The 27,530-nt window shown below is 38.7% G+C and overlaps 1 protein-coding gene and 1 pseudogene across 10 annotated transcripts in view; one reads left to right on the top strand and one right to left on the bottom strand.

Moving 5' to 3' along the window:
* Positions 1 to 27,530, bottom strand: part of WWC2 (WW and C2 domain containing 2) — a 257,956-nt gene that overhangs the window by 56,277 nt on the left and 174,149 nt on the right. For all 10 annotated transcript variants that reach the window (XM_072625437.1, XM_072625442.1, XM_072625441.1 and 7 more), the window contains 3 exons: positions 21,869 to 22,111; positions 10,515 to 10,604; positions 7,965 to 8,590 (listed from right to left, as the gene is read on the bottom strand). In XM_072625437.1, coding sequence (XP_072481538.1) covers positions 7,965 to 8,590; positions 10,515 to 10,604; positions 21,869 to 22,111 — 959 coding nt within the window. The remainder of the gene's footprint in view (positions 1 to 7,964; positions 8,591 to 10,514; positions 10,605 to 21,868; positions 22,112 to 27,530) is intronic.
* On the top strand, positions 9,438 to 9,899 carry LOC140514935 (small ribosomal subunit protein eS26 pseudogene; annotated as a pseudogene).

The raw sequence follows: 27,530 nt of genomic DNA, 5'->3' as shown, positions 1-27,530 counted from the left end.
AGCCATCTGGGACAATTGTGATATGAAGAGATGTAGAGTACAGAATGCAGATTCAGAAAAAAAATGTATACAACATAAACGAACAATTCAGGTCAAAGACAAAAAACAAGGTTGATATACTATTATATTATTTCATTTTTCTAATAATTAAAAAGGAAAGGAACATGTACTATCAGTTGAAAACCAGCTATTGAAAGTTTTAACAGCCTTAGGGGATTTTAGTGTCTAGGGTAGTTTGGGAGCAGCTATGAGCTGGGAAGTGTTTGTTGTACAAAAACAAAATAAATCAATTTGTTTTTAAGTTAGAAAAGAGAGTCTGCACTTTCAGTCCTAGAATCCCATCTTTCTATTTTGCATGAAATATTTTGTCTAGAAAAGGGGTAGGGAACCTGTAGCTTGGAGGTCACATGTGGCCCTCTAGATCCTCAAGTACGGCCCTTTGACAGAATCCAAATTTTACCAAACATATCCCTTTAAAAAAAGCACTTCTGTAAAACTTGGACTTGGTCAAAAGACCACACCTGAGGACCTAGAAGGTCACATGTGGCTTTGAGGCCAACTGGTTCCCCACCCCTGGTCTAATCCTATGACTCCTTGGCTTCCCTTTCCAACACTTGCCGCAGTTTCATGAAACAGGCTCAGGAACTATTTGTCTCCTTTGAGCACTGGCAACATCTCTGTAACACAGAAATTCTGTTTATTCAACATTAAGAAAGGTCGCCATCTGCTTTACCTCTTCCCTTTCCATATTTTCCATCTTTATTACCATCCCACTTACCAAAAATTAAAAAAAACCCCATAACTGCCTTTTGACTTACAAGAAATCCTAATATAGTTGCTACCATGAAAAAATTTTTGTGCTATTGAATCTTTAGCACTATCTGGCACATAACTTTTATCTCAACCTCCTATTCCTACATGAGCATCCTGCCAGGAGCATTCGTTTAAAGTGAGGTTCTGAACTGTAATAAGGCAAACGCCTGTGGAGTTCTTTCATCTTTCCATGAGTGAGCATCCGTACTGGTATGCATTACGCCCCCCTTCTGAGTCATGACTTTACATCTGGTTAAGATGTTTAAATTTTAAGGCTTCCGATTACTGGATTGATTGCTGCATTTTTCCTTTTATTTCTGGCAGTGGGGATGCTTTTTTTTCCTTGACGAAGAAGTGCCTTCTCCCCTCCGAGCCCCCTTGGTGAGAGGGTGAAGGTGATGGCATGATTTATTGATTACCCCCAGGAATAACCATAGCAGGTTGCAATTGACTTTGACAATGACAGAGACTGACAGTGGAAGGCCTTTACAGCTCTTCCAACTTGGTTCCTGCCATCCAGCAGGGACCAGTGCTGGAGAGCAAAATATATATATAAGGAATTACACTTCACCTCCACAAGGCAGCCTGAAAAAGGTTTGTGTACTAAGCAGGTAAGCAGTCGAACAGTTAAACTCAGTTTAAGATTTACTGAACACTTAATACACAGGAAGCACTCAGAAGCCAAAGAGTAGACTCTTTTATGACCGCCTTGGCTCACCCTGTCATCCTAGTATACCCTAGACTGTACATTCCTCACCTGGAAATTTCAGACTGGACCCTTCTGTGAGGAAAACTGCCCCTACAGTCAAGTCAGGATGGCCTCTGAACACACCAAGCATGGAGACTTTTGTAACCCAGGTTCTGACCCTTCTGGTTTTCTCTCCAGGGTCACTAATGACTTCCTTATGCCAAAAGTAACAGGCCTTCTTCTTTTTAACCTTGTGTTCATCTTCCTTCACCTCTCTGACACAAATACCTCCAGCATTTCTCTACAACCTTAGTCTTTAATCTCTAACTGACTTTCACGTAGCTTTACCTGGATGTCTTCTTGTCATCTATTTATTGTCTATACCAACCTCTCCCCTCCCCCCACAAAAAAATCCCAAACTATGCCTAATGTCTCTAATTTCTGTTGATGTCAATCCCAGCATCCTTAGACTCTTAACATTGGAACCATTTCTAGCTTTCCTTCTCCCTGACCCCAAATGCTAACTCACTGGACAGCTCCTATTCATTCTAACTCAAAAATCTCCAGCAGCTGTCCCATCCTCTCTACTCAAATCGCAACCACTGTAGTTCAAGCTTACATTTCTTAACATCTGGACCACTGAAATAGACTCCTAACTAGTCCCTCTGTCTTCCTATCAGCCTCTTTTCTCCAATATAATCTTCATACTGTGAAGTGTGAAAAATCTTCCTAATGCACCACTCCATCCACATCACCTTTCCACTCAAAAAGACTCAGAGGCTCCCCAGTATCTACTGAATAAAGTCTATTCCTGGCTTTAGAAGGCATCCACCATCTGGCTGCAACCTACCTCTGAGCCATATCATATGCTATTATGCTCTCATGGATATTCTGCTTTGCAATCAGACTTAATTCTTTTCTGTCCCTGGTTCTTAACTCCATGCCCTCTCCTAACATGGTGCATGGCATTGTTCTCAGTATCTGATATGAACTCTCCCTTCTATTTTTCCTTCTAATGAGGTGTCTCCCTTCAGGGTCCAACTCAGCTTCTATGAAGCCTTTCCCTGATCTCCTAGTTCAACATGAGGGATGGTGACTGAATTTGGAGTCAGCAGACCCTGTTGTAAATTTTGGAACAAGCTAATGTTGTTCATTTGCTTCAGTTGTGTAACTTCTTTTGGGGTTTTTTTAGAAAAGAAATTAGAATGGTTTTCCATTTCCTTCTCCAGCTCATTTTACAGATGAGGAAAATTGAGGCAAAAAGAGTTAAATGACTTACCCAGGGTCACATAGCTAGTAAGTGCCCGAGGCCAGATTTGAACTCAGAAAGAGGAATGATCAGGCCTGGTGATCTATCCACTGTGCCACCTAGCAGCTCCAAATCTAATGGAGTTCTGGACAAGTCACTTTAGTTCTCTGGCCCTCAGCTTCAATATCTGTAAAACTGGGTGGTTAGATTAAATGATTTCATTCTCAATTCTGCCATGTGATCCCTCCCTTCTCAAAGTTCTCGAGTGTTTTTTTCCTGAACCTCTCCTTTGTATTCATCACACTTTTCCCTTTTATCATTCTTACTTGTGCACGTCTCTCCCTGCCTCCTCTGACAACAAAACATTAACACCCAGATATGAGCAAAGCATAAAGCTTGGTGTGTGCTAGATGGCAGGTTAGACTAAAAGAAAAATAATGGCCATTTGTAGATTTTCTGGGTCCTCAGAATCAGTCCTAGACATGCCTCTTTTAACCATAAAAATCTGTTATTATCTCTTAACTTTTGTACGAGCAGGGTGTCACAAAAATTACCATGCATGAAGGCACATAATGAGCATATACTGAATTGAATTGTTGAATTGATAGACCCACAAAACAGACTCAACAATTATGTTCAAAGGAGGGGGTAAGTTATCTAAAGTTTATTTCGTTTGCAACCAAAGCTCTTGAATCTATTTTCACCAAACAACATTTTCTACCTGGCTTTGAACAAATACATGGGCACAACATAAAAACCACAGCTTTATAATCACACCAAGACCACCACAAGGCAAGACACTTTGGAAACTAGGTGCTCTGTTCCTCTTAATCAGACAATATCGCATCTGGTCGGCTTTTAGGGATTACTCCCCCTTTCTTAATTTTCCCTTTGCTACTCAAAGGTTATGGGAGATTTTATATTCTTTTGCAGACATGGAGGGCAAAAATATTTTTAAATCTGCAAGGAGGACATTTTGAGGGGAATGTGAAAGAGAAAGACACAGAGAGTAGCCATGCCTCTAAAAGCTGACAGGAAAAAGAAATGGCAGAAATAGATTGATTTTTCTCTTTTCTTTTGCAAATACCATAGGTAGAATGGCTCGTGGTGTTTGTGCTCAGTACCCAAAGTACAAGTGATTCATATCATCTATTCATATTCAAAAGACAGGAAGCAAAGTGAGTTTCAATCTCTGTTTCTGCTCGGCTTGGTCAAGTATTCCTCATTTCTCGATCACTAGAGCCTTTGTGTAGCGTTTTCTTAACTCCTAATTCATTTGCCTTGGTGGCCCATTACAGGCTCTCTATTTCAGTAAGAGGCAACAGTTATATATGTGCCAAGCATTTTACAATTATTATCTCATTGGATCCTCACAACAACCTTGGGAGGGAGGTGCTGCTATTATAGGTGAGGAAGTAGGACAAATGTAAGGTTAAGTGATCCGTCAGGGTCACAAAGACATTAAATAAGGGTTTGAGGCTGGGTTTGGACTCAGGTCTTCTTGACCCCTGGCCTGGTGCTCTACCCACTGCACCATGTGTGTCTGACATAAGCAGGTTAGTTGTTTGTAAAAAGAGATGATAATAACGATGATGATAGCTAATTCTTCTAAAGTGTCTGCTGTTTGCCAGGCACTACGCACAAATAGACAGTCTGATCCTCACAGCAACGCTGGGCAGTAAGTGCTGTGATTATCCCTGTTTTACAGGTGAGGACACCGAAGGAGAGGCTAAACAACTTGCTCAAAGTCACAAAGCTAGTAAGTGTCTGAGGATGGGTTTGAATTCAGGTCTTTCTGATGCCAGATCTGATGGTCTTTCTGGCACACTGCCTAGCTAAGTCATATCTATACTCTACTAAGGAGGGGACAGTCTATAAACAAGAATTTATAATCAAGCTTTAGGTGTGATGATGGCCAAAAGGCATCAACTTTAGATGGCTAAGAAAGGTTAGAGCCATCTGTAACGGGGTCATTAAGATACTGCCACCATTTTTCTTAAGTCATGACCAAAGTCCTACTCTGAAGCCTCCTCTGAGGTTATGGAGGAGATTCTGGGTTCTTGAAGGTCTGCAGAGGCACAAAAGGTTTAGGTTTATTATAGAGAAGGTTGGCACAGGTGGGCAGGTGAGTGTAGATTGACATTGTTCTCTAGGTTTATTATGGAGAAGATTGACCCAAGTGTGCAGGTGAAAGTGGATTGCCCCAGTTCTCCAGGTTTATTATGGAGAAAGTAGGCACAGGTGGGCAGGTGAGAGTGGATGCCCCAGTTCTCTAGGCTTATTATGGAGAAGGTTGGCACAGATGAGCAGGTGATTGTGGTTTGCCTCTGTTGTCTCTGCCTAAACTTTGAGTATCTGTGCATGAGAAAAGCACTGTATATTAGGTAGCAGCATAAGCATGCCAGAGCCAGCTGCCTCCAGGAGCTAGCTCCATGCAGTCAGAGCACTGTACGCAAGAGCACGGGTCACACACCAGGTAAGGGAGAAGGGCTTTTTTGGTACTAGTCTTAGAATGTACTTTCTTAGAGAGCCACATTAGAGTACTACCCACAACCCCCTAACGTTAAAATAGTACTTTAAAGTTTGGAAAGCACTTTACAAATATCTCACTTAATCTTCCAATCAAAAGAAATCAGAAGAATTCTTTGTTAAACCGTACTAAAATGAAAAATTGTTAAAAGCTGTTGGAATCAACCTCACCCTCTACCTCATGCTGTCATGGGGAAATGAAGCAACCTCATGTAGTGGGCAAAGAGAAACTCTGGGGCTGAAGTCAGTCTCAAACACTTACTAGCAGAATGGCTCTGGGCAAGTCAGTTAATCTCTCCAGGGCTCGGTTTTGTCATTTGAAATATAAGCCCTCTGAGGTCCCTTCTAGCAATAAATTTATGCTCCTATGAAGAATGGTGAGCATAAAGAGAGAAGGAAAAAGGGTAGCTACAGGTCAAGGGGAGGGAACCTGGACCTTGGGAAACAGCTGGTAGAGGGTGGGAATATTTGGGAAAATGTCTTAAAATTGTTTTAGCTATTTTGTTAGAGAAAGGGACTCTTGGCTGAAATATTTTGAGAAAGAAAGAAGATATATGGATAAATAGCTAAAATTGTTTTAGCTATCTTGTTAAGGGAAAGAGGGACTTGGCTAAAATATTTTGAGAATGTAAGTAGATGTATGGATAAACAGCTAAAAAAATTTTGGCTATCTTATTAAGGGAAAGAGGGATTTTGCTGAAATATTTTGAGAATGTAAGAAGATATGTGGAAAAATAGCTAAAATTTTTAGCTCTCTTGCTAAGGGAAATGGGGACCTTGCTGTAATATTTTGGGAATGTAAGATGATATATGGAAAAATAGCCAAGATTTTTAGCTATCTTGTTAAGGGAAAGGGGGACTTTGCTGAAATATTTTGAGAAGGTAAGAAGATGTACGGAAAAAAAGCTAATACTTTTAGCTATCTTGTTAAGGGAAAGGGGGACTTTGCTGAAATATTTTGAGAATGTAAGAAGATGTAGGGGAAAAAAGCTAACATTTTTAGCTATCTTGCTAAGGGAAATGGAGACCTTGCTGTAATATTTTGAGAATATAACCAGGAGAGCCACAGCGTATGTCCCTGGTGATAGTCTGTCTGTCTGTCTCTCTTTTTAAAATAGAAACCAGAACAACAGATGAAAGAAAGAAGTGGGGCCAAGCCAGAAACAGTCTAGTGCTCTCATAAAATAAGGTAGAAGAGCCAGGGCAATGGAGAGAGAAAGAAATAGGGAATATGCAGGTCAGGTGAGGCAAAGCAGGGTGATAAATGGATGGGTCTGGATGTGGGAAAACAGCCGGCAGCAGTGGGAAGGTTGATAGGATGAAAAAACTACCTATCAATTAGAGCTATCCAAAAGTGGAACAAGCCCCCTCCAGCGGCAGCAGGTTCCCTCACACTAAAAATCTTCGAAGACTGGATCTGCCTAGCAAAGTCACACGGGTTCATCACCAGACAGCTGATCATGCGGGTGACATTTTTAGGCCAGAGAAACATACAAAGGGCTCTCCTAAAGTGTAAAAGAGGATCTGCAGTAATGAAAGGAGTCCCCTGCACCAATGTAATAATCATGGATCTTTTGAAGGACTGGAAGCAGGATGGAATGAAGGACCTATGACTAACAGATATGCAAAAGTGCCTTTTGAAAGAACAACACAAAATACTTATTTTAAACAAAAGAATTTTCTAAAGGATGGTAATAAATATAGGCTAATACAATATATTAATAGTTTATGGTACCATAAAAGATATGCAGATTCTGGCTTCTAAAAAGTGAAGGTTTATCTTCTATTTATTTTAAATTTTAATAAATTTTAAAATTTAATAAATTTTAAAATAAATTTTAAGCTAACTGTTAGTACCCTACTCTGCTACATTATGATTATCCTGAAAGAGCTCTTCACTTTGATGGGTTGATCTAAGACATCAAAACTTCCTCTGACCTGCTAGAAACGACAATTTAAATGAAGCCTGAATTCTCCAAGAAAGCTAATCACAGGCACAAGACATGAATTTTCTCCACTCTGGTCTGTCAATTACCAATGTGGCCAGAAGATGGCAGAGTAATACTGTGTATGTATGCGTATATGTGTGTGTGCGTGTGTGTGTGTGTATATATATGTATATTACACACACACACACACACGCACACACACAACTTTTCAGAATTGGCTTTATAACAAACAGGGGAGCTTCGCATGAGACAAAAATAGTATTCGCACAGAATTCCCCAGGCATCTTAGATACTGAACCCTGGTGCTAATTAGCTGATATGCTAATTGCCTTAGTTTTAATCTGTCTTAAGCCATCTTTTAAAGGTGAGCCCCATTCTTTGCTATGCTATTTCAGAGGCTAAAAACATTTAAGAAATAGGAACTAGGGTATATAGATGCTTTCCCAACTACTTGTGATAATACTGACTATTTGGCTAGCCATAATTCAAACACCACCCAGAGCGGGCACCTGATTATTAAATCTGTCAAAGAGAGAAAGAAAGAAATTTTTTCCATAATAAGGCAAAAAACATTTCTAGGAGTGCTAATAAAAACAAAGTGCTTACCTTTGCCTACTAAATTAAAGTCAGGGGAGTAAACAGAAGAAAAAGGCTACATAACTTCCCTCTGAAGGTGCCATCCCTGCCCCCAAGGCGCTGACAATATAGCAGTTTTGTGGCATTTTTTTCTCTTTACCTGAAGTTCTTTCACTTAATGGTGATAAAGACTGCCTAACACCTTCGTTAATATCTTTGTCCTCCGCAAAAGCCTGCGATGCTATCCTTGCATCTGAGTCCAGCAGCATCTGATTTTCAGTAAGGCTAACGTCTGCAAAATGGCTAGTCAATTCACAGTCTTCGAAGTCTGTGGTGAGTTGGTGGAGAGGAGGATCCTGGGCAGACATAGAAAAAGTACCTTCCAGAACTAGAGGAGACCCAGGAGGCGACAAAGAGGACAGAGAAGATCTGGAGGAGAGGGATGTCACAGATTTGGGCGGTTCAGTCAATTTTGGAGCATGGCTGGCTGCTGAGGATCCAGATGAGTCACTATAGCCCAGCTGGCTGTGGGATTTCACCACCTCATTTTCATGAATGGTGGTAATGGGTCCAGAAGGAATGTAACCACTTTTTTCTTGTAATAAAAAGTCTAGTTTGTACTGATAATCCAAGTCTGGAATTTGATCTCCTGGGTTGTTATAATAGAGCTCCGTGGAACTGAGAGAATTGAGTGACCCTCTACTAGAGGTGTTCAGAGACCCCCGACTGGATGCCAGAGATCCCAGACTACTCCCTGAAGACACGGACAAAGTGCTGGCAGAGAGACTGCAATACAACCAAAAACAAAACACTTATTTTAAAGAATATATAAATTTGTTTTTTTAAACACATTTTCACATTATTCATGTTGCATAAAAGAAGGATAATGAATGGGAGAAACCATAAGAAAGAAAAAATCCAAAACAAAATAGTCCGTATCACTCTACATTTCTACCCCATAGTTCTTTCTCTGGATGTGGATGGCATTTTCCATTAGGAGTCCTTTGGAATTGTTTTAGATCCTTGCGTTACTGAGAAGGGCTAAGCCTATCACAATCAGTCATCGCACACTGTGATTGCTACTATGTACAATGTTCTGGTTCTGCTCACTTCACTCAGCCTCAGTTCACGTAAGTCTTTCCAGGATTTTCTGGAGTCTGCCTGTTGATCGTTTCTTATAGCACAATAGTATTCATTACACTCATATACCACAACTTGGTCAGCCATTGTCCAATCGATGGGCATCCCCTCAATTTCCAGTTCTTGGCCACCACAAAAAGAGCTGCTATAAAAATCTATGTAAATTTGAAAGATCTGGAGAATATAACCACAATCCCTTCCTCTTCCAAACACCAGTAGGAAAACGAATGGTATCCAAAAATAAAATAAATCACTGGCTACCATTATACTCTTCCACATTTAGTCATGAATTTATACTATTGCTCTATGATGCTTTCATCTGTAGTAATTCTACACTTGTTAAAAATGATTATGTTTTTTCTAAATCTTAAAAAAAATGCCAAGGTCAAGCATCTATTAAATAAATATATTTACTGGTACAGTTACCTTTGAAGCTTCTACACAACTTTACAGTAAAGAAAAGTGTGGCCTTTATCGGTTCTTGGCTTTCAAGATGACCAAGAAGAGAAGGAACAACGCATGTGCCAAGAAGGTCCGTGGCCACGTGCAGCCCATCCACTGCACCAACTACACCCGCTGCGTGCCCAAGGACAAGGCCATCAAGAAGTTCGTCATCCACAACATCGTGGAAGCTGTGGCCGTCAGGGACATCTCCGAGGCCAGCATCTTTGACTCCTATGTGTTGCCCAAACTGTATGGGAAACTACATTACTGTGTGAGCTGCGCGATCCACAGCAAGGTAGTGAGGAATCACTCCCAGGAGGCACGAAAGGATCGAACACCCCCACCCCAATTTAGACCTGCAGGTGCTGCCCCCAGACCCCCTCCAAAGCCCATGTAAAGAACTATCTGCCCATCAACATTCCTGAACCAATCAGAGGAAAATAAAATGGTTGGTCTATCTTAAAAAAAAAAAAAAGTGTGAGAAAAGGAAAAAATACATTCAAATACAAAGGGTCCACTTTGGTTATTTTGTTTCCAGGAACAATAGTGTACGGAGATTTTTGATTTTTAGAAAAACATGATTATGAAGACAAAGAATCTGAACAAAATTGTGCCGGGCCTGTCTTTTCTGTTCTCTTTGGGTAGACATCTGTCACGAATGCATCTTTAAACAATTAATATGAGAAAATATGCTATTAGTTATTTTTTAAAAATGCAATTGCTTTGAAGCAGGAAAAGGCTTTTCCGAAGTAGTAAAGAATGTATTTATAAAGTATAAAGTTTGCAAGCATAGAATGTTCCTTATATCCCTAAAAACTACAGCTTGATATTCGTATGAATTTACTCACATTCAGAAGATATTCACAACCATGTATGAACTTTTTATAAAAAATACTCCTATGTAACTTTAAGTCATCCATATTGTAATAACATCTTTTTTTTTTTAGCATGTCAGAGTACATCCTAACTATATGACATTTTCAACTTTGAGAAAGTCAAAAAATAAAGTAGAAGACAGCAAAAGATAAATTCCAATTTGCCTGAGATGGGGCCTCCGCCCCCAAACGATAAAATGAGTCTACAGCTTTACAGAACTCGCATGGGAGAATGGGAAATGCAGGCCCACCTTTTAATCTGCGAATGCAGATAAGTAGTCAATTTTGTAGTTTCTTCAAGTCTTTGTAGCAGTGTCTTTTTTCTCTCCTCCAACTTTAGCCTAGAAGAACACAATGAAGAATAATTACTTTAAATTGTTTCAGTAAATGAATGAAGCTAAGTAGGTTAAGGAAAAAATACGAGGTAAAGAAAATATTCTTATTACACAAATAATGTCTTAAAAGCCTAGGTTGTAAGCTTAGAGGGGCCAGAGGCCATTCTGTCTTCTTTGTTTCCTTCTACATCTCCAACGTATTTATCCAGCATATCCAGGATTTTCCATGGAAACAACATTCAGCAATTTTGGAGAGAATGAAATGAGTGGAAATCAAGTTCTGAGAAATGAGGAAATAGCAGAAATAAATAACTCAAGGAAAAGAAAGCATATCCAGACTAAGCAAGATGGAACCAAATAGCTTCATTCTGACTTCAAAACCAAAATCAAACCCAAATTGTCATTTCAAAATGAACTAATTATCCAACTGTTTCAGAACACCAGGGACGGAAGGAGAAAAAGAACAGGTAGAAAGCCTTAAAGATGTATGGATTATATATACTGTATAGACTTAATATATAATTTCTGAGTTTAGAGAAATGTTAAATAGTAATAAATAAATATAGTCAGCCCTGAGTAAGGAAATAGAACTTTCATTCTAAGGTTGATGAAAAAAATTCTCAGGTTAGAATTTTCAATCAAGAACAAAAACACGAATTATTTTAAACAGTCCCACCACAATGATATAAAGTTAATTTCAGCTTGTTTAGACAAGAAGACATAAAAATGACTGTTAGGTCACTCCTACTTACAGCATGTCACCTGTATCTATCATAAAACTCTCTGACTGCAACAGAGTTTGCGAGTTTAAAAAAAAATATTATTTTATTGAACTAATGCTAGATGTAGAAAACCAAAGTGACCTTGAAACATATCAAAGATATGAGGTTTTAATGCTACCAGGAGGAGTTTGTATACTATCTATGAAAAATCCAAAATCTATTTTCCTAATTCAGTTGGATAAATATTTATTAGGGTTCATAGGTAAGACTTTCTTACTTTGACCAAACATAGCTATGAGTAACGAATATAAAAATCAGCTCATTTTCTTTGGAGAAAAAAAATTCTTTTATTTCTAAACTCTTTGAAATATTATGTATGTTTCAGGTACTAGAGAAACATGTCCATATTTTATTTATAAGCATCTCCCTTTGGAAGTGTCAACACCACAATCACTATTTTTTAAAATCAAAAGTAATTCTTGGCATTTTTCTTTAATGCATCAAGAGGTGTTAAATTTCTGTTTCACAGTTTTCAAAGGTATATTTTAGAAAGTAGTAGAGGCAGGTGTTGGGTGTTTTTTTTTAAACAGACAAATATAAACAAAAAAACCAATGAGGTGGAAAAAGTCAACATAAAATAAGTAACTTTAAAATAAAGGTATTTAAAGGTCTGGAAAAAGCCAAGTAGCTGGCAAAATCCATGTCTTTTGAAAGAGAAACATTTTTTAATGAATTTTTAAAATAGAACATCACACAAAAAGAATTTTGTATCAAGGCTGTATAGAGAATTTAACTTTGCATTAAGAAGTGAGGATATGTTATTTTTAAAAATTGAGGTAAGTTGGAATTTTAGTCTTCTGTGACCATCCCAGCCCAGAGGGTGCATCCATTTCTGAGCTTCTGTTAAATCACTGCTTGAAAAATTCACTTGGCAATTAATTATGCAGTGGCGCCCTGCGACATTTTTTTCCCATCATGGTCTTGGATGGTCATTTAACACTTTTCTTTAACTTTTCAGATGTCCCTATTTTGCCTCCTCTATCAAAACTGGAAAGTTGGGGGGCCGGAGCCAAGATGGCAGAGTAGAAAGACTGACTGCTGTAGCTCTTCTCCCATAGCCCATGAAATACCAGAAGCCAGAAAGTGACAGAGTGAAAGAGATTTCCAGCCCAAGGCAGCCTGGAAGGCTGACAGGAAAGGCCTATCCCACCAGCTCAGAGGAGAGGGCAGCCGAGCCTTGGCCATGCAGCAAGGCAGGGACAGGACCAGAGCAGGCTTCAGGGTGTGGTTTTATGGGCAGCAGCTGCAGTTCTCAGATTTCTCAAACCACAAACAACAAAAAAAGCTTCAAAGGTCAGTGAGAAAGCTCTTTCACCTGGGTGAGAAAGAAACAGGGTCTGGGCCTAGCCCCAGCCCCAGGTGGTGGCAGTATCCCTTTTTAGAGCCCTAGGCCTGAAGATCCTGGGGGAATTGAACCTCTGATCTGGATCTCAGCCCTGAGTGACAGTCCTGGGGTGAGAAGGAGCACTGGCTGGTGGAGTTGGTGGAGGCTCTGGACAGGGAATCCTACTTGCAGATCCTGGGCAGAAAAGACTGCTTATGATTGCTCCCAGACCAGAGTACAAGCAAGGAGAGGAGTAAATTCCTCTCCCTTGACTGTGCCACCGTGGAGGAACTGAGAACTTACGGGTCCCTAGAGTATATCCTCCACTTGACAAAGGACTCAAAAGGCAAGTAATTGGCTGGGAAAATGTGCAAAAAAGGGAAAAAATAAGACTATAGAAGGTTACTTTCTTAGTGAACAGGTATTTTCTTCCATTCTTTCAGATGAGGAAGAAGAATGCATACCATCAGAAGAAGACATAAAAGTCAAGGCTTCTGCATCCAAAACCTCCAAAATAAATATGCAATGGTCTCAGGCCACGGAAAAGTGCAAAAAGGATTTTGAAAATCACGTAAGAGAGGTGGAGGAAAAAAATGGAAAGAGAAATGAGAGTGATGCAAGAAAATCATGAAAAGAAAGTCAACAGCCTGCTAAAGGAGACATAAAAAAAATGCTGAAGAAAATAACATCTTTAAAAATAGACTAACCCAAATGGCAAAAAGTCAATGAGGAGAAGAATATTTTAAAAAGTAGAATCAGTCAAATGGAAAAGGAGATTCAAAAGCTCACTGAAGAAAACAGTTCTTTAAAAATTAGAATGGAGCAGATGGAAGCTAATTATGAGAAACCAAGAAATTACAAAAGAAAACCAAAAGAATGAAAAAATAGAAGACAATGTGAAATATCTCACTGAAAAAACAGCTGTCCTGAAAAATAGATCCAGGAGAGACAATTTAAAAATTATGGAATTACCTGAAAGCCATGATCAATAAAAGAGCCTAGACATCATCTTTCATGAAATTATCAAGGAAAACTGTCCTGATATTCTAGAAAAAAAGAGTAAAATAAATATTGAAGAATCTAACAGTCACATCCTGAAAGAGATCCCAAAAGGAAAACTCCTAGGAATATTGTAGCCAAATTCCAGAGTTCCCAGGTCAAGAAGAAAATATTGCAAGCAGTCAGAAAGAAACAATTCAACTATTGTGGAAACACAATCAGGATAACACAAGATCTATCAGCTTCTACATTAAGGAAACGAAGGTCTTGGAATATGATAATCCACAAGTCAGGAGTAAAACCAAGAATCACCTACCCAGCCAAACTGAGTATAATGCTTCTGGGAAAAAATGGTCATTCAATGAGATAGAGGACTTCCAAGCATTCTTGATGAAAAGACCAGAGCTGAATAGAAAATATGACTTACAAACACAAGAATCAAGAGAAGCATGAAAAGGTAAACAGGAAAGAGAAATCATAAGGGATTTACTAAAGTTGAACTGTTTACATTCCTATATGGAAAGATAATATTTGTAACTCTTCAAGGGATGATATCTAAAAAAATAAAGGGGTGAGAGAGGAATATATTGGGAAGAGAAAGGGAGAAATGGAATGGGGCAAATTATCTCTCATAAAACAGGTAAGAAAAAGCTTTTTCAATGGAGGGAAAAAGGCAGGGAGGTGAGAGGGAAAAAGTGAACTTTACTCCCATCACATCTGGCTTAAGGAGGGAATAATATGCACGTTCAATCTGGTATGAAAATCTATCTTATACTACAGGAAAGTAGGGGAAAAGGGGATAAGTGAGGTGTGGGGGGGGGATGATAGAAAGGAGGGCAAATGGAAGTAGGGAGTAGTTAGAAGTAAACACTTTTGGGGAGGGACAAAGTCAAAAGAGAGAAAAGAATAAATGGGGGGCAGGATAGGATGGAGGAAAATATAGTCTTTCCCAATATGACTCTTATGGAAATCTTTTGCAAGACCACACATGTATGGCCTATATTAAATTGCTTGCCTTCTCAGTGGGGACAGGTGGGAGGAAGGGAGAGAAGGTGGAACTCAAAGTTTTAGAAATGAATGTTGAGAATTATTTTTGCAAACAACTGGGAAATAAGAAATACAGATAATGGGGTATAGAAAACTATCTTGCCCTACAAGAAAAGAGAGAAGATGGGGATAAGGGAAAGGAGGGGTGCAATAGAAAGGAGGGCACATTGAGGGAAGAGGTAATCAGAATGCATGGTATCTTGGGCTGGGGGCAGGGAAGAGATGGGGAGAAAATATGGAATTCAAAATCTTGTGGAAATAAATGTTGAAAACTAAAAATAAATCAATTAAAGCTTCAAAAAAACTGGAAATTTCTTGACAGTAAAGACTATATGTTCCATTTCTTTGTCACCCCATTTTCGACCAACCTCTACTCATTCCACCCCTCCCATAGCACTGTCTGGTACAGTGATGTCTGCACAGTAGGTACTCCAAACATCTTCTGGCTACATCTTTTTATCTTAACAGCAAGAAGCAGATTAATCTCATTTGAGCCATATTTCTGTTCCAAATCTCAGAAACTAGACATTAAAGTGGTTTTAATGGTTAAAAACACATCAAAAAACATCAACTTCTCCTTTATGACCTCATTAAAAAGAAATTAATATACTTGCTATGTGGAATTCCAAAATGGTAAGACATATGAATTTGTAGGAAATACCCTCAAATTCACAATGGTATATGAAAGAATGTTACTATAGGAGCCACTGTGGATCCTATGGAAAACTGCTGTGTCTTAATACTTTCAGTAATACTATGTGTGATAGAAATGTACAAACCAAGTCCTATATTGTCCATCTTTTTCCCCATGAACAATTACTTTCACCTAATTATCTGAGATGAAATTGATCCATTATCATGGCACAGACTGAAGAGTAGATCTTGAAGTCAGGAAGACCTATGGCTGAGGGTGACTTAGCAAGGCACTTAGTTGTTCAGTGCTACAGGATATTCTCAACACTACATAAGCTGCAAAACAGAGTAAGTGTTGGTCTGCACTGGTAGAGGGCATTTTCTCATCAAGAGTTTCCCTATCAATAAAATCACAGTTCTAAGACCAGAAAATTTCCTGGATATGCACAGCCACAAGATGGTGAGCTCATTCTTTGTTGTGATGTAGGAAATGAGGCCAAAAATTACAAGGCTGTGTAGAGAACCCATGAAGTGCAGCATTATATAATCCCATTGATTGACTGCAAATTCATAGGGGTTTAATGCCCATTAGAGATGATAAATATCTCCATAAAAAAAAGGAAAAACCCACATGATAAGTGGAGGAAGATTTTGGAGACATAGTTAGTAACTTCTCTGACCACTATGTGCAGATGTTGAGAGAAAACCGCTGGGAAGGGGAGCACATTTGTCTTACACTGAATTGTTTTTTATGCAGAAAATCCCCTTTCATAGGTTTCATCTTTGCCATTAACTGCTCCCCTATTGACCATGAAGGAACAAACTACTTTCCAAGATGTTACATTTTAACTTAACAGTAGGGAGGAAGAAAGGCAAAACAGAAATATATAAACTAAGGGGGAAAAACATAATGAAAGAAAGGGGAAGATGAAAAAATGGGCCTTTGACTCAGGTCCAAAGGATAGGTCTTTTTTAATCAGGATGCTGGATGACTATCTCAGAATGAGGTCACTTTGGAGGGTCAGTCAATACAGAACAAAAAAGACACAAATCTCCAGAAGGCTAATGATGTCCACCTGAGAGAGAGGCCAGGAGACCTAGAATGTGGCTAAATTCAGATGCCACAAGTTTATTGGGGGACTCAAGCTGCTCATCCTCAGTGCTGCACAAAACCTGCTTACATTTGACGAAATAAAGTTATTTTATCATTCTCTATTTTCACAGCACTGCCTCACCCTCCCACCCGCATACGGAGGGAAAATCACATATCCTAACTTCTCTATTAAAAAGAAATTTAAGCTCTAACATGAATGCAAAATAAAAAGTCAAAAGTCCAAGCAATTAAAACCAAAATTAACTTCCTTGGAGAGCTGAATTATCCATCAAGGACAGGCCTGATTAAAAACACAACATTTTGCTATATTTTCCTGTCAACAGGGATGGTTTCTGTCAGTGACTTCCCAACCTGAATACACGGCATTCTCCTCTCTGGAGGCCACTTGTAGGTATAACCAAGACTCAGGGCAGTCTCAGACCACAAGGAGAACTGCTGACATGAATTTTTTAGTGGCAAATCAAACACTTGTGGCTATATAGTCTTTATCAAGTGTCTCAAGTACCTCTGATGCCAACCAGAACACAAACACATATTCATTTTATACAAGATCATGGTGGTTTTTAGCTAGATCTTTAGGACACTACCTCAGTTATCTTAAAGCATTCTGGATTTCCAGGCATTCTCCCTTTTATCAGAGTCATCTGTGTACAGGTCTTATCTCTGTACTAGGCTTTAAGCTCCCTGAGGGAGACAATATCCCCCTCATCTTTGTATCTTTAGTGCCAAAGATACGGAAGGTAAGCTGTGATAAGTGTTTGTTGGATTAAATTTTTTAAAAATAAGACCTACAACAGTTAACACAAAGGGTAGATATTAACAGGTCTGTGTACAGTTGGAGGGAGGTCTCTCATAGAGTGCCCCCAGGAATCCATTTCTTGATCTCAAGCTGTTTAACATTTTTATCAACCATCTGGGTTAGGCCATGGTTGGCATGAGTTATTAGGCTTGGAAGGGAGGGTAGGTCAAAATGTCAGATGACAGAATTGGGATACAAAAAAATATCTGCAGACTAGAACAATAGACTGGATGTAATAAATTGAAATTTAAAAGGAACACAATCCTATACCTGGGATCAAAGAATCAATTTCCCAAGTACAAGATGCCTTTAATGAAGGCATGGTTAAATAATAGTTCCTAATAAAAAAAATGTTCTAGGGATTTTAGAGAATCAGCAGTTTGAAACAACAACCAAGCCTGTCCTAGATGGAATGAAGAGAAGCAGGGTGCCCAGGAGGGAAGTGAGGGTCAATGCATCCAACAATAACCTGTCTTGCTGTACTCTACTCAGGAGTATTCTACCCAGTTGGTGCTATGAGAAAGAGTTGGAGATCAGAACATATAAGGATCAGTTGGCGGGTGATGGTGATTAGTATGGAGTCTGTCTTTAAGCATCTGAAGGTTACATGGTTTATTCTTCATCCTGGAAGAGAACAATGACATCAAGAAGGTAATGCAATGACTTGCAAGTCAACTGGATTTAAGTGAGGCAGGGCTAGGCAAAGCCACCAGCCTCACTTCCTCCTCTAGAGCCATTTGGGTCCAGTGACAAGATACAGATCAGGACAACAGGAGATGGCCTGGGAAACATCTCAAGGACTTGTATGTGGAAGAATATTTTTTTTCTGGATGGCCCCAGAAAGAGCTAAGAACAGCGTGTACAAGATGCAAAGAGGCACATTCAGGCTCAATCTAAGGAAAACTCCTCCAAAGTGGAATGGGTTAGTGGATTCCCCCTTATCACAGATCTCCCATCAAAAGCAGGATGTGGAAAATGGGGATGATTTGAGTGAAAATTTTTCAAAGTTAGACATTTTGTGTTTGTGTGTGTGCATTTCTGTTTTTCTCTGTACCCCTGTGCCTAGCACATAGTAGGTGCTTAATAAATGTTTATTGATTGAATCGTTCTTGCTCCAATATGGGCTATACTTAATGCTATCTGAAGGTCATTTTTTAAAAGGTCACCTTTGATAAGCATTTTATCTATTTTACATTTTGTGAGATGCCAGCAGATCACTAAACAAACTTTTTTACATACTTGCTGCTGACAGAGTCTTATATAACTTTAATGCATGCATAGGAGATAACGTGTTAAAAAGAGACTTCAAAAACAGATTATTTAAAAAAGTGACAATGCAAAATCTTGCATCATGTACTCTCAACCTGTCCGTTACATGAAAAACTATAAGGATGTGGCCTTCTGTAAGAATATCAGTAAGGCTTGCCTTTCTGTGTGTTGCTTTCATCAAGGCTACCATTGCCTTGCACACAGACTATTCAAATAAAGATGAGAAAAAAGGAATTTGTATTATCACGATATGCTTTATCACTTTTTTTGAGGGGAGTAAAGGTGGGAAAAGCTACTACATATGATCTCTGCTCTATTTGGGAATCATTTACTCGTTGAGATGTCTTGAAAAATGATCCTGGAATGGCTCTGAAATTATATTGACTATAACAAAGTTATTGTCTAATTGCTCTTTCCAACTTCATCATAATCTTTTTTTGGGGTGTGCTATTAACACATATTTGTACAGTATATTGAATACCAAGTTGGTAGAATATAAATATAGAAAATAAAGATGGTAGAATGTATAGAAAAATTAAAATAAAATAGAATGCAATCACTGGACAAAAGTAACCTTAAAGGTAGGACAGCATGTCTGTTCTGTAGTCATCATTCTCGTAGTTTCATCTAAAACTGGTTTATCCAGATCTCTAACTAAGCTCCTACAGTTGTCTATTTCATTTTTCTCTCTCCACCATTTTTTTTTTTTTTTGCTGTTTTATGAGGAGATAACTTCAGAACCTTAGTGGATCTGTGATTTCATTGGTATAGGCACTTTCTCCACTGGCAGAAATCACAACTAATCTATTAACGCCTCATCTGATGTGTTTCTTGTCTATATCCTTAACACATATCTTTCATAAAGGATATAGCTATAAATTCCATAGAGCTGAGATTCTCAAACTTTCCTATCTCATTCTTAAATTATTGATGACTTCCATGCAAAGAGCTTTTGCTTATGTGGATTATATCTGTAGCTATTTCTCTCATTAAAATATTATTAATAAAACAGTATTATTAATTTATTATTATTAATAAAATAGTTTATAGACCCCCTGAAAGGGTGTCAGACCACACTTTAAGAATTGCTGGCAGACCTACTCAACATGCTAGATTCACCTCTTTTTGCATTTTATCTGTTATCCCTTGTTCCTACCACATCCCAGGATCCTTAACATGGATTTAACATTTTTTTGCCACCAAGCTGACTATTTTTTTAAGAAATCCACCCAACAATAAACACTAAATGATTTCATATTCTCTTCACCTGCCAGTTGACTCTAAGACTGGGAAAATGTAATCTGCTGTAGAAAATCATCTGCAAAAATCAGCCTGTTCTATACCCTACATCAGACTGCATGCCTTCTTGGTGAGGGGAGAGTGGAGAAAGGAGGACAAAATTTAGAATTTAAAATCTTATAGAAGTGAATGTTGAAAATGGGAAACAAATATTTTTTAAAAAATTAATGTGTCCCCTTTTACACATTTTCATCAAAGATACCCTTAACATGTGCACAAACTCATAAATGAGACTTTTAAGAGGTAAGGAAGCAGGTAGATGGACTGAGAGGGAGGCTGCTGTCTTCTCACTTGCCTTTTATGGTAATAATACTCTCTATGACTCCTTCCATTCTTTTGGTATTTTCTCTTTGTAAGACCACACTGAAACGTGATGAAGGTGAAATATGTTTAATATGATTGTACATGTACAGCCTACATCAGATTGCATGCTCTCTTGGGGAGGGGGAAAATTTAGAACTCAAAATCTTATAAAAGCGAATGTTGAAAGCAATAAATTAATTAAAATGTTAAGAAAAGAAAAAAAGATCATGTTGAAAAATCAAACAGAGTACTTTTAACATTAGATCATCACCAGCACAGTCTTCCTCTCTGTCTGGTCAGGTCTGGTTATTCTTCCCCCAACTTGAGAACAAGAGACTACTGCAGTCTTTTTCATGTATATAGTAGGTGCTTAATCAATGCTGGTTCATGTTAAACACTTCCTCAGAGAACAAAACCTAATACTGAGTTAACATGGTTTGCTCACCAAGAACCGGCTTCTTTGAATTTTTTTCCTTTTCAACTAGTTATTTTAGATCCATGCAGACAAAGCCCCCATCTCAGCACTGGCAGCAATGACAGAAACAAAGAGTACAAAATAAATGATGAATACCAACTACTCCCAAGCCAACTGTAGCCAATGGTTGTGGGTATTTTAAAAGGTTGTACTACTACATCACAGAGAATAAAAATAATGTGAATTCCTTCACCAGACACCTAGCAAAGGCAGAGATTCCTATCAGGGAGAGCTTCCAAGAACTACCCTAAGGGTGTGTCTTCAGTGTTTCCTGACCCTGTCAGCCCCACATTAGCTCAGCTTCTGGAAGGAAGGCCAAGACTTTGGAGAAACCCTTGTCTGCCTGTATTAATCAGCGGAGACTACATTTCCACAGCCTAACTGGAGGAGTTAATTACAACTTCACCTAAAAGGCTCTATTTCTACATCTCCTAAATGACTGGTTTACAGAAATGGGCCTCTTTAGGTTAAATGATCAATTTATATCTTCCCACTGAAACAACGTCTGAAAATTGCTTCAAGTTTTCCCCTTCACGCTTGCACCTGCTTCCGAGGGGGTTTCCACTGGCAAACAAAAGCCAATTGAACATTCTGTGACCCGTAAAAATATCAAAGGGAAGGTTGTATCTTCTCTGCAAAACAAAAAGCAATAAACCTCTGCATTCTTGTGAGTAATAAAACTGAGAATAGGAAATTTCAGGTGCTGTTAACACTCCAGATAATCTTTGTGATCAGAGGGCAATAGTTTACAGTTATTGTTATCAAAGCTAGATGGACTGCACTCCTGATGACGTGTCAACATTCCCTGTGATTTAACACCCATCACAGGCATTTTCATGAGTCTAACAAAACCCAGGACAAATGAAGTGACCAAGCACACATCGGGGGGGGGGGTGTGTGTGTGTGTGTGTGTGTGTGTGTGTGTGTGTGTGTGTGTGTGTGTGTGTGTGTGTGTGTGTGTGTGTGTGTGTGTGTGTGTGTGTGTGTGTGTGTGTCTGTGTGTGTGTGTCTGTGTGTGTCTGTGTGTGTGTGTGTCTGTGTGTGTGTGTGTGTGTCTGTGTGTGTGTGTGTCTGTGTTTCTGTTTTCAACGGTCATACTACTTTGTGCTACTTTAATTAAACCATTCCACAGTGGCTCATGGAGGCCTGGTGCAGATTCTACAAAATGATACAAAGGTGAAGTTCTAGTGGGAAATGCTTGAGGTGACCAAAGGGATGAAACGTACCTCTCAGCAAGGGCTCGACTCGGCGTGTTTCTCACGGACAGCAGCTCCTCCTCTAGAAGCCTCCTCTGGCCTTCCAGATAGTCCAACTCAACCTGACTACGTTTTCGAGGTGTAACAAACTGAAGCTCCTTCAAAAATTCTTCTTTTTCATTGATCAGCATCAGTTTCTCCTTCTCAACATCCAAGTCCCCAGGCCAGGGCTCACTGTCTAACTTGGACAGCTCAATTTTTAAATTGGCCATGCTAAGGAGAAAAAAGAAAGCAAAGGAAATGAGCATATTTTACAAATTCTAGGAAAGGAACAACCCAGGAGAGTTTAGATGTGGACTAAAATGTTAATAATTTAACTAATTGGAAGAAAATTTTATCTGGTCTGAGGCCATCCTAAAGACAATAGTCCTTAACCACAGCCTTCTGTGATTTCAACATTCTCTGCATCCTTGAGAAATCATTTAATCTGAGTGATTCATTTCCCCATCATCTTATAATAACATATAGAAAAGGCTTATAAAAGGAGTCAAGTTCTAGGGGCAACGGAGCAGGGTTGGTGGTCGGTGGAGTCAGCTGACCGCTCCAATATTCCAATCTGAGTGATGTTTGGAAGGCTCCAAACCATTTCTATTCTGCAGGAGTCTGAATATCTATGATGAGTATTTAATTTGTAGAATTACAGATGCAAAGTGAGAAGAGAGCACAGGGCGGCTAATACCCTACCCTGGGAATACCCCTTGCTTTTCAAATGAGGAAGCTGAGACTCAGACACATTCAATGATTTTCCTAAGCGCGCACAAATGGTTAAGTAGCAGAGTGAGAATCTGAACCTCCAATCTAGTACTCTTTTCACTAAATGGAGAAACTTTTGTTGATGACATCACCTTAGTCCCTTGGGCATCATACTTAACCTCTACCTATTCATCATTGTAAGACTGGGAACGCTGCAAGTAGAGCATAAGCAGGGTCTGTTTTTCATTTTTTTTAATTTCATTTTTATTTTTTATATTATATTTAAATATTTTGTTTTTATATAGATTTAATATGTTCTGTAATTTTTATATTTATTTTTTATCTTTATAGTCCTAGTCTCAGTAAACAGTAGGTACTTAGGAAAAGTCAATCAAATTGATTTGACTAGGTGGAGCGAGGGAGATTCAGGCCCAGAGATAGTTACTAAACTGCTGGGAAGGAAGGAAGGGGGAAGCATGTGAACTGATATAGTTTTGCACAAAACATTCCCCCCAAAAGCACCTGAGTTTCATATCCGTTCCATACTACCCCCTCTCCCATCATCTCCCCACTCCCCAACGTGGGGCAAAGCCAGTGGCCTGGATGCTTCCTTCCTGTGTGCTTTCTCCTCAGGCTATGAATTCAGGCAGCCTCGTTCCCCCTCCTTGGTAATTGTAAACTGGCTTCACCCTCCTTGGTAATTGTAAACTGGCTTCACCTGCATAAATACTTTAGGGTGAGGGGCACAAAATGTGATTCACCCTGAGGCTCCTGCTTCCTGGAAATTAATCCTGGCCTTAGCAATTATTTATACCTTACTGTGACTTAATTTTTTTATCATGTGTTTTAAAAAATCAGATGTTTTCCAAAAAAACTGATAGTTGAGAACCAGAAAGGCACCAGCGGAGGTCAGAATATGGGGTGAGAAGAGTGCCCTGTCCTCATCAGCCACATACACTTCACCTGAGGGAGGCCTGGCTTCAGCTAAAACTCAGTCTTAACAATGGGTTGAGTCTTGTTTGTTCATTCTCGAAGAGGACCATGACATCACATTGTGATGCCATGACTTGCAAAGGAATAGGATTTAAGTGAAGCAAAGTCGCCAGACTCACTTTCTCCCCTGGAGCCATCTGGGTCTGGTGGCAAGATACAGAGTGGAGGCCTGGATAAAGTGGAAGCCCTTGGCCTGGGTTAGCCTTGGTCCCAATCAAGATGACTGAATTCTATAGCCCCACTGGTATAACATTAAAGTAATGAAATCAAAGGGAAAAAAAGGGTTGTTTCCACTATTTTGACTATAAGCATAAGATTTAAGGGCACTATTTATTGAGAGAGGACACCATGGTCTGCAGAAGCAGTGTTCATGTAAAAAAAAAAAATGGCAGCATAAGAAAGTAAAACTAAGAAGGAAAAACAAGCTTCCAATCTCCAACCCCCCAATCACTTTTCATTTCTTTCTTTTTTTTTTTTTTTTTTAAGAAAACAAGACAGAAAGAAAGGAAAACACATAAAAACCCAATGAGGGACGAAATCAGAAATGATCCTACATCCCACCACCATAAGCCTTTTGTTCTAGATAAAAATATATTTGCCATCTCAAACTGGCACCTGTCTACGTGGGATACTTCTGATTTTCATCTACTGCCTGCATTTATGATAGATGTAACATCAACTATTCTTCAGCTTTCACCACAAAACTATAAACAACTGCCTCAACGTACTGGAAAATTAATCATCAAAATGCTAAATAAGCATGATATTATTAGCTTCATTAAACACACAAAACAAAGGCTGGAGGGAGAAAACAGGTTTGAGAAAAACAAAGCCCACGCCTTTACTTATTCAGAATTCAATAGGAAAAAGCATTTTCAACATAAGCACAGACCCTGGAGATTTATCTTCATTTTAGTGTTACCTGTCACTTTACAATAAAATGGAAAGTGGTCATTCCAGAGGGCTGCCACCAAAATGGGAGCCAGTATCTTAAATTGTGGTGCAAAGTAATTAACGAAGCAAACTGGGGGCAGTATTGTACAAAGGTGGAGAGAAAAGGACACCTTCTTTTTTTTTTCACAAGTCAAGCATGAAATAGCTGCCGAATTTTGGATGTATTTTGTAGAGGATGCTTCAAGGTAGAAAAGTATGAGTAAAAGAATATGAACAAAAGTGTTTAGAATTCCTAGGGAAAAAAAGGGCAATATAAATTTCTGCTGTGTTTAATGGTGTGCTAACCAGAGAAAAATCTTATTTATTTTCTTACACACAGTAGGCATGCAAATGTGTAATGAATTAAGCGTCCAAGTCTAATTTTATCCAAAGTTACAGGGATGAAAAGTTATGGAAGGGATTCAGCAGTATAAAGCAATGGCCTCAGGCAAGCATGCATCCCCAGTGTAGATTTCTTGCTATGGAGGTCGTTTCTTATGACTTGTTTCTCTGAGTGAAATGAATAAAATTTCTGGATTATATTCAAAACAACTCTCTGCTGCTTTTGCTTGACTAAAGGTGTATAGCTTGGAGTCATACACTCCTCAAATCTCATACCTTGCTGTGTTGCTGTGTCTCTGTGCTAGAGCAGTGGGTTCCCTCTATTTGCTACTTTTTAGGGACACAAAAAATATACTTAAAAATGAATTTGCACTTGTACTAATCAATCAACAAATACTATAATAATAATGGCTAGCATTTTTAGAACACTTTACCTAAGTTATCTGATTTGATTTGTTAGGATGTATACACCATCACAGGGGGCAGAAAATGAGTCTAAGATATTTCCCACCCTGAAGGAGCAAAACCATGTAACTAGTTTAAACTGAAAGGCCCTACAATAATAGACTCTTTAAATATAGCCTGTCAGTTTCACCTTCATTAGTGTGTGTACATGTGTCTGTAAATATAACAGTGTTAAAACTTTTTCTGTTAAAATTGGTTTAGAGATATGAAGTTTTTTTTTCTCTTCAATTAAGAAAAAGTCCCTCCAATTTACCAAATAAACTTGAATTTTGGCTCTCTGTAGATATATTTGCAGTTAGAATTGTTGGAACAAATGCCAACAAGCCTCCAGTAACAGATTTCAGGGACAGCCAGGGTGGTGGGTGGCTTATGTCACCATCTATTCTAATTGTTACAGAGGAGTTTATACCATAGGGGAGTTTAATAGAAAACTGACACTATTGTTTAAAACAAAACAAAAAAACCCAACAACACATTTTAAATTAGATTCCTAATTAGATATAAGTTACAATGGAAAAGAGATGAGGAAAAGAACCTGTCCCTCTTGTTTGCAGAGGTGAGGAATTATTGGTGTGAAATATTACACATTTTGTTGGACTCCACAGATACACCGATCTGCTGATTTCATTCCCTCCCCTGCCTCCCTTATTTTCTTCTATATTCACTATTCCAAGGGCTGGCTAGTTTACTGAGTGGGGAGGTGGGAAGTGATATATCTGGAAAGGAAGGTGATATAAAACAAAGGACAGCAATACCATTTTTTTTTTAAAAACATGGCACAGACAACTATGCATGTAGTATGGTTCATGGCATGTAATAGGTACTTGTTGAATAAATGCTGAATGAAGAAAATTAAAAGGGGGAAAATGAATGAGGGGTTCAGCAATGAACTCTATATTTTAGGCACTAAAGAAAATTAACATTTGCATTCCCAGGTGGTAAAATAAGATTTATGTTCTTAGCACCTATAATCTCTAACATGTGTATGTTTGAGGAAGTACATTCTTTTAAGTCATGTCAGTAAGCATTTATTAAGTACCTACTACAAAACATGCTAAGCACTGAGAATAGAAAGGCAAACAAAACTATATGATATCTCAAGGATCTCACAGTCTAATCGGGGAGACAACAAACAATTTTTCAAGTTGTAAAATTTTAAAAAAATTTTTAAATTTATCGCCACCCTCAGTAACAAGCATACTCTTCCATAGCCAAACAAGATATTCTTCATGTTAAAGTCCTGGATGGAAACTTCATACTCAAATAGCCTTCTTCCTTCTGGGAGAAACCAACTTTATGACGGCTTTCCACTTTAATCAGATTTTAAATCTAGAGTCATGACACAATTTCTCCCCTTGTATTTTCCCAAGACCGTTTCTAAGCTTTCAGAATGAGGGAGGTAATAAAGCCAAAGGTGTCACTAGAATTCTTCCTCATCAAAACAAACAAACAAACAAACAAATAAGTAAAAGATTGACTCTCTGGAAAAAAACTGATAAATAAAATCCTTTCTGTTTCTGTTCTTATTTAGCTGACTTTTGTCACCCCACTTGGCATTTTCTTGGCAAAGATACTGGAGTGGTTTGCCATTTCTTTCCCTAGAGCCTTTGACAGATAAGTTTGCCTTTGAGGCAAACAGGGTAAAGTCACACAGCTTATGTATCTGATGCTGAATTTGACCTAAGATCTTTCTGGCTCCAGGGCCAGCACACCATCCACTGTTCTACCGAGGGACAGTAAAATACAATCCTAAAATTCATCTACTAGACAAGGGTAGAGTCTTGGCACAGTAACTGGCACAGAGTAGGAGTATTTTTTAAAAAAACTAATTGTCAATGGAGACCTTTCTGCCACACAGGAGCAGAGTCACAAAGCAGGAAAGAAAGGAAATACATAAATCTGACAAAGAGTACTTAAATAAGAGTTTTTTTCCTCACTATTCACACTGAACTGCCAATCACACAAGTATAAGAAACATCCCAGAACTTCCAAAGATGGATGAAACAGAGATCTTCATTTCAGGGAGAAGGACTCCTTAGTTACTTTGAGTTTGGGGTTACAGGTGTTTTATCTTTGAACTGTTCAAGGGAAGACTGAGCCCATCTTGGTGCAAAGGGTTGGCAAAATTTGGGCCACTCTTGTGATTTAAAAGGAAAAATAACAAAGCCTCTGATTCAATGCAACATTATCCAATTTCTGCATGTCT

This window comes from Notamacropus eugenii, chromosome 7 (genome assembly GCF_028372415.1).
Source record: "Notamacropus eugenii isolate mMacEug1 chromosome 7, mMacEug1.pri_v2, whole genome shotgun sequence".
NCBI lineage: Eukaryota > Metazoa > Chordata > Mammalia > Diprotodontia > Macropodidae > Notamacropus > Notamacropus eugenii.
The sequence above is the reverse complement of the archived record's forward strand: the minus strand, read 5'-3'. Positions and strand labels throughout refer to the sequence as shown.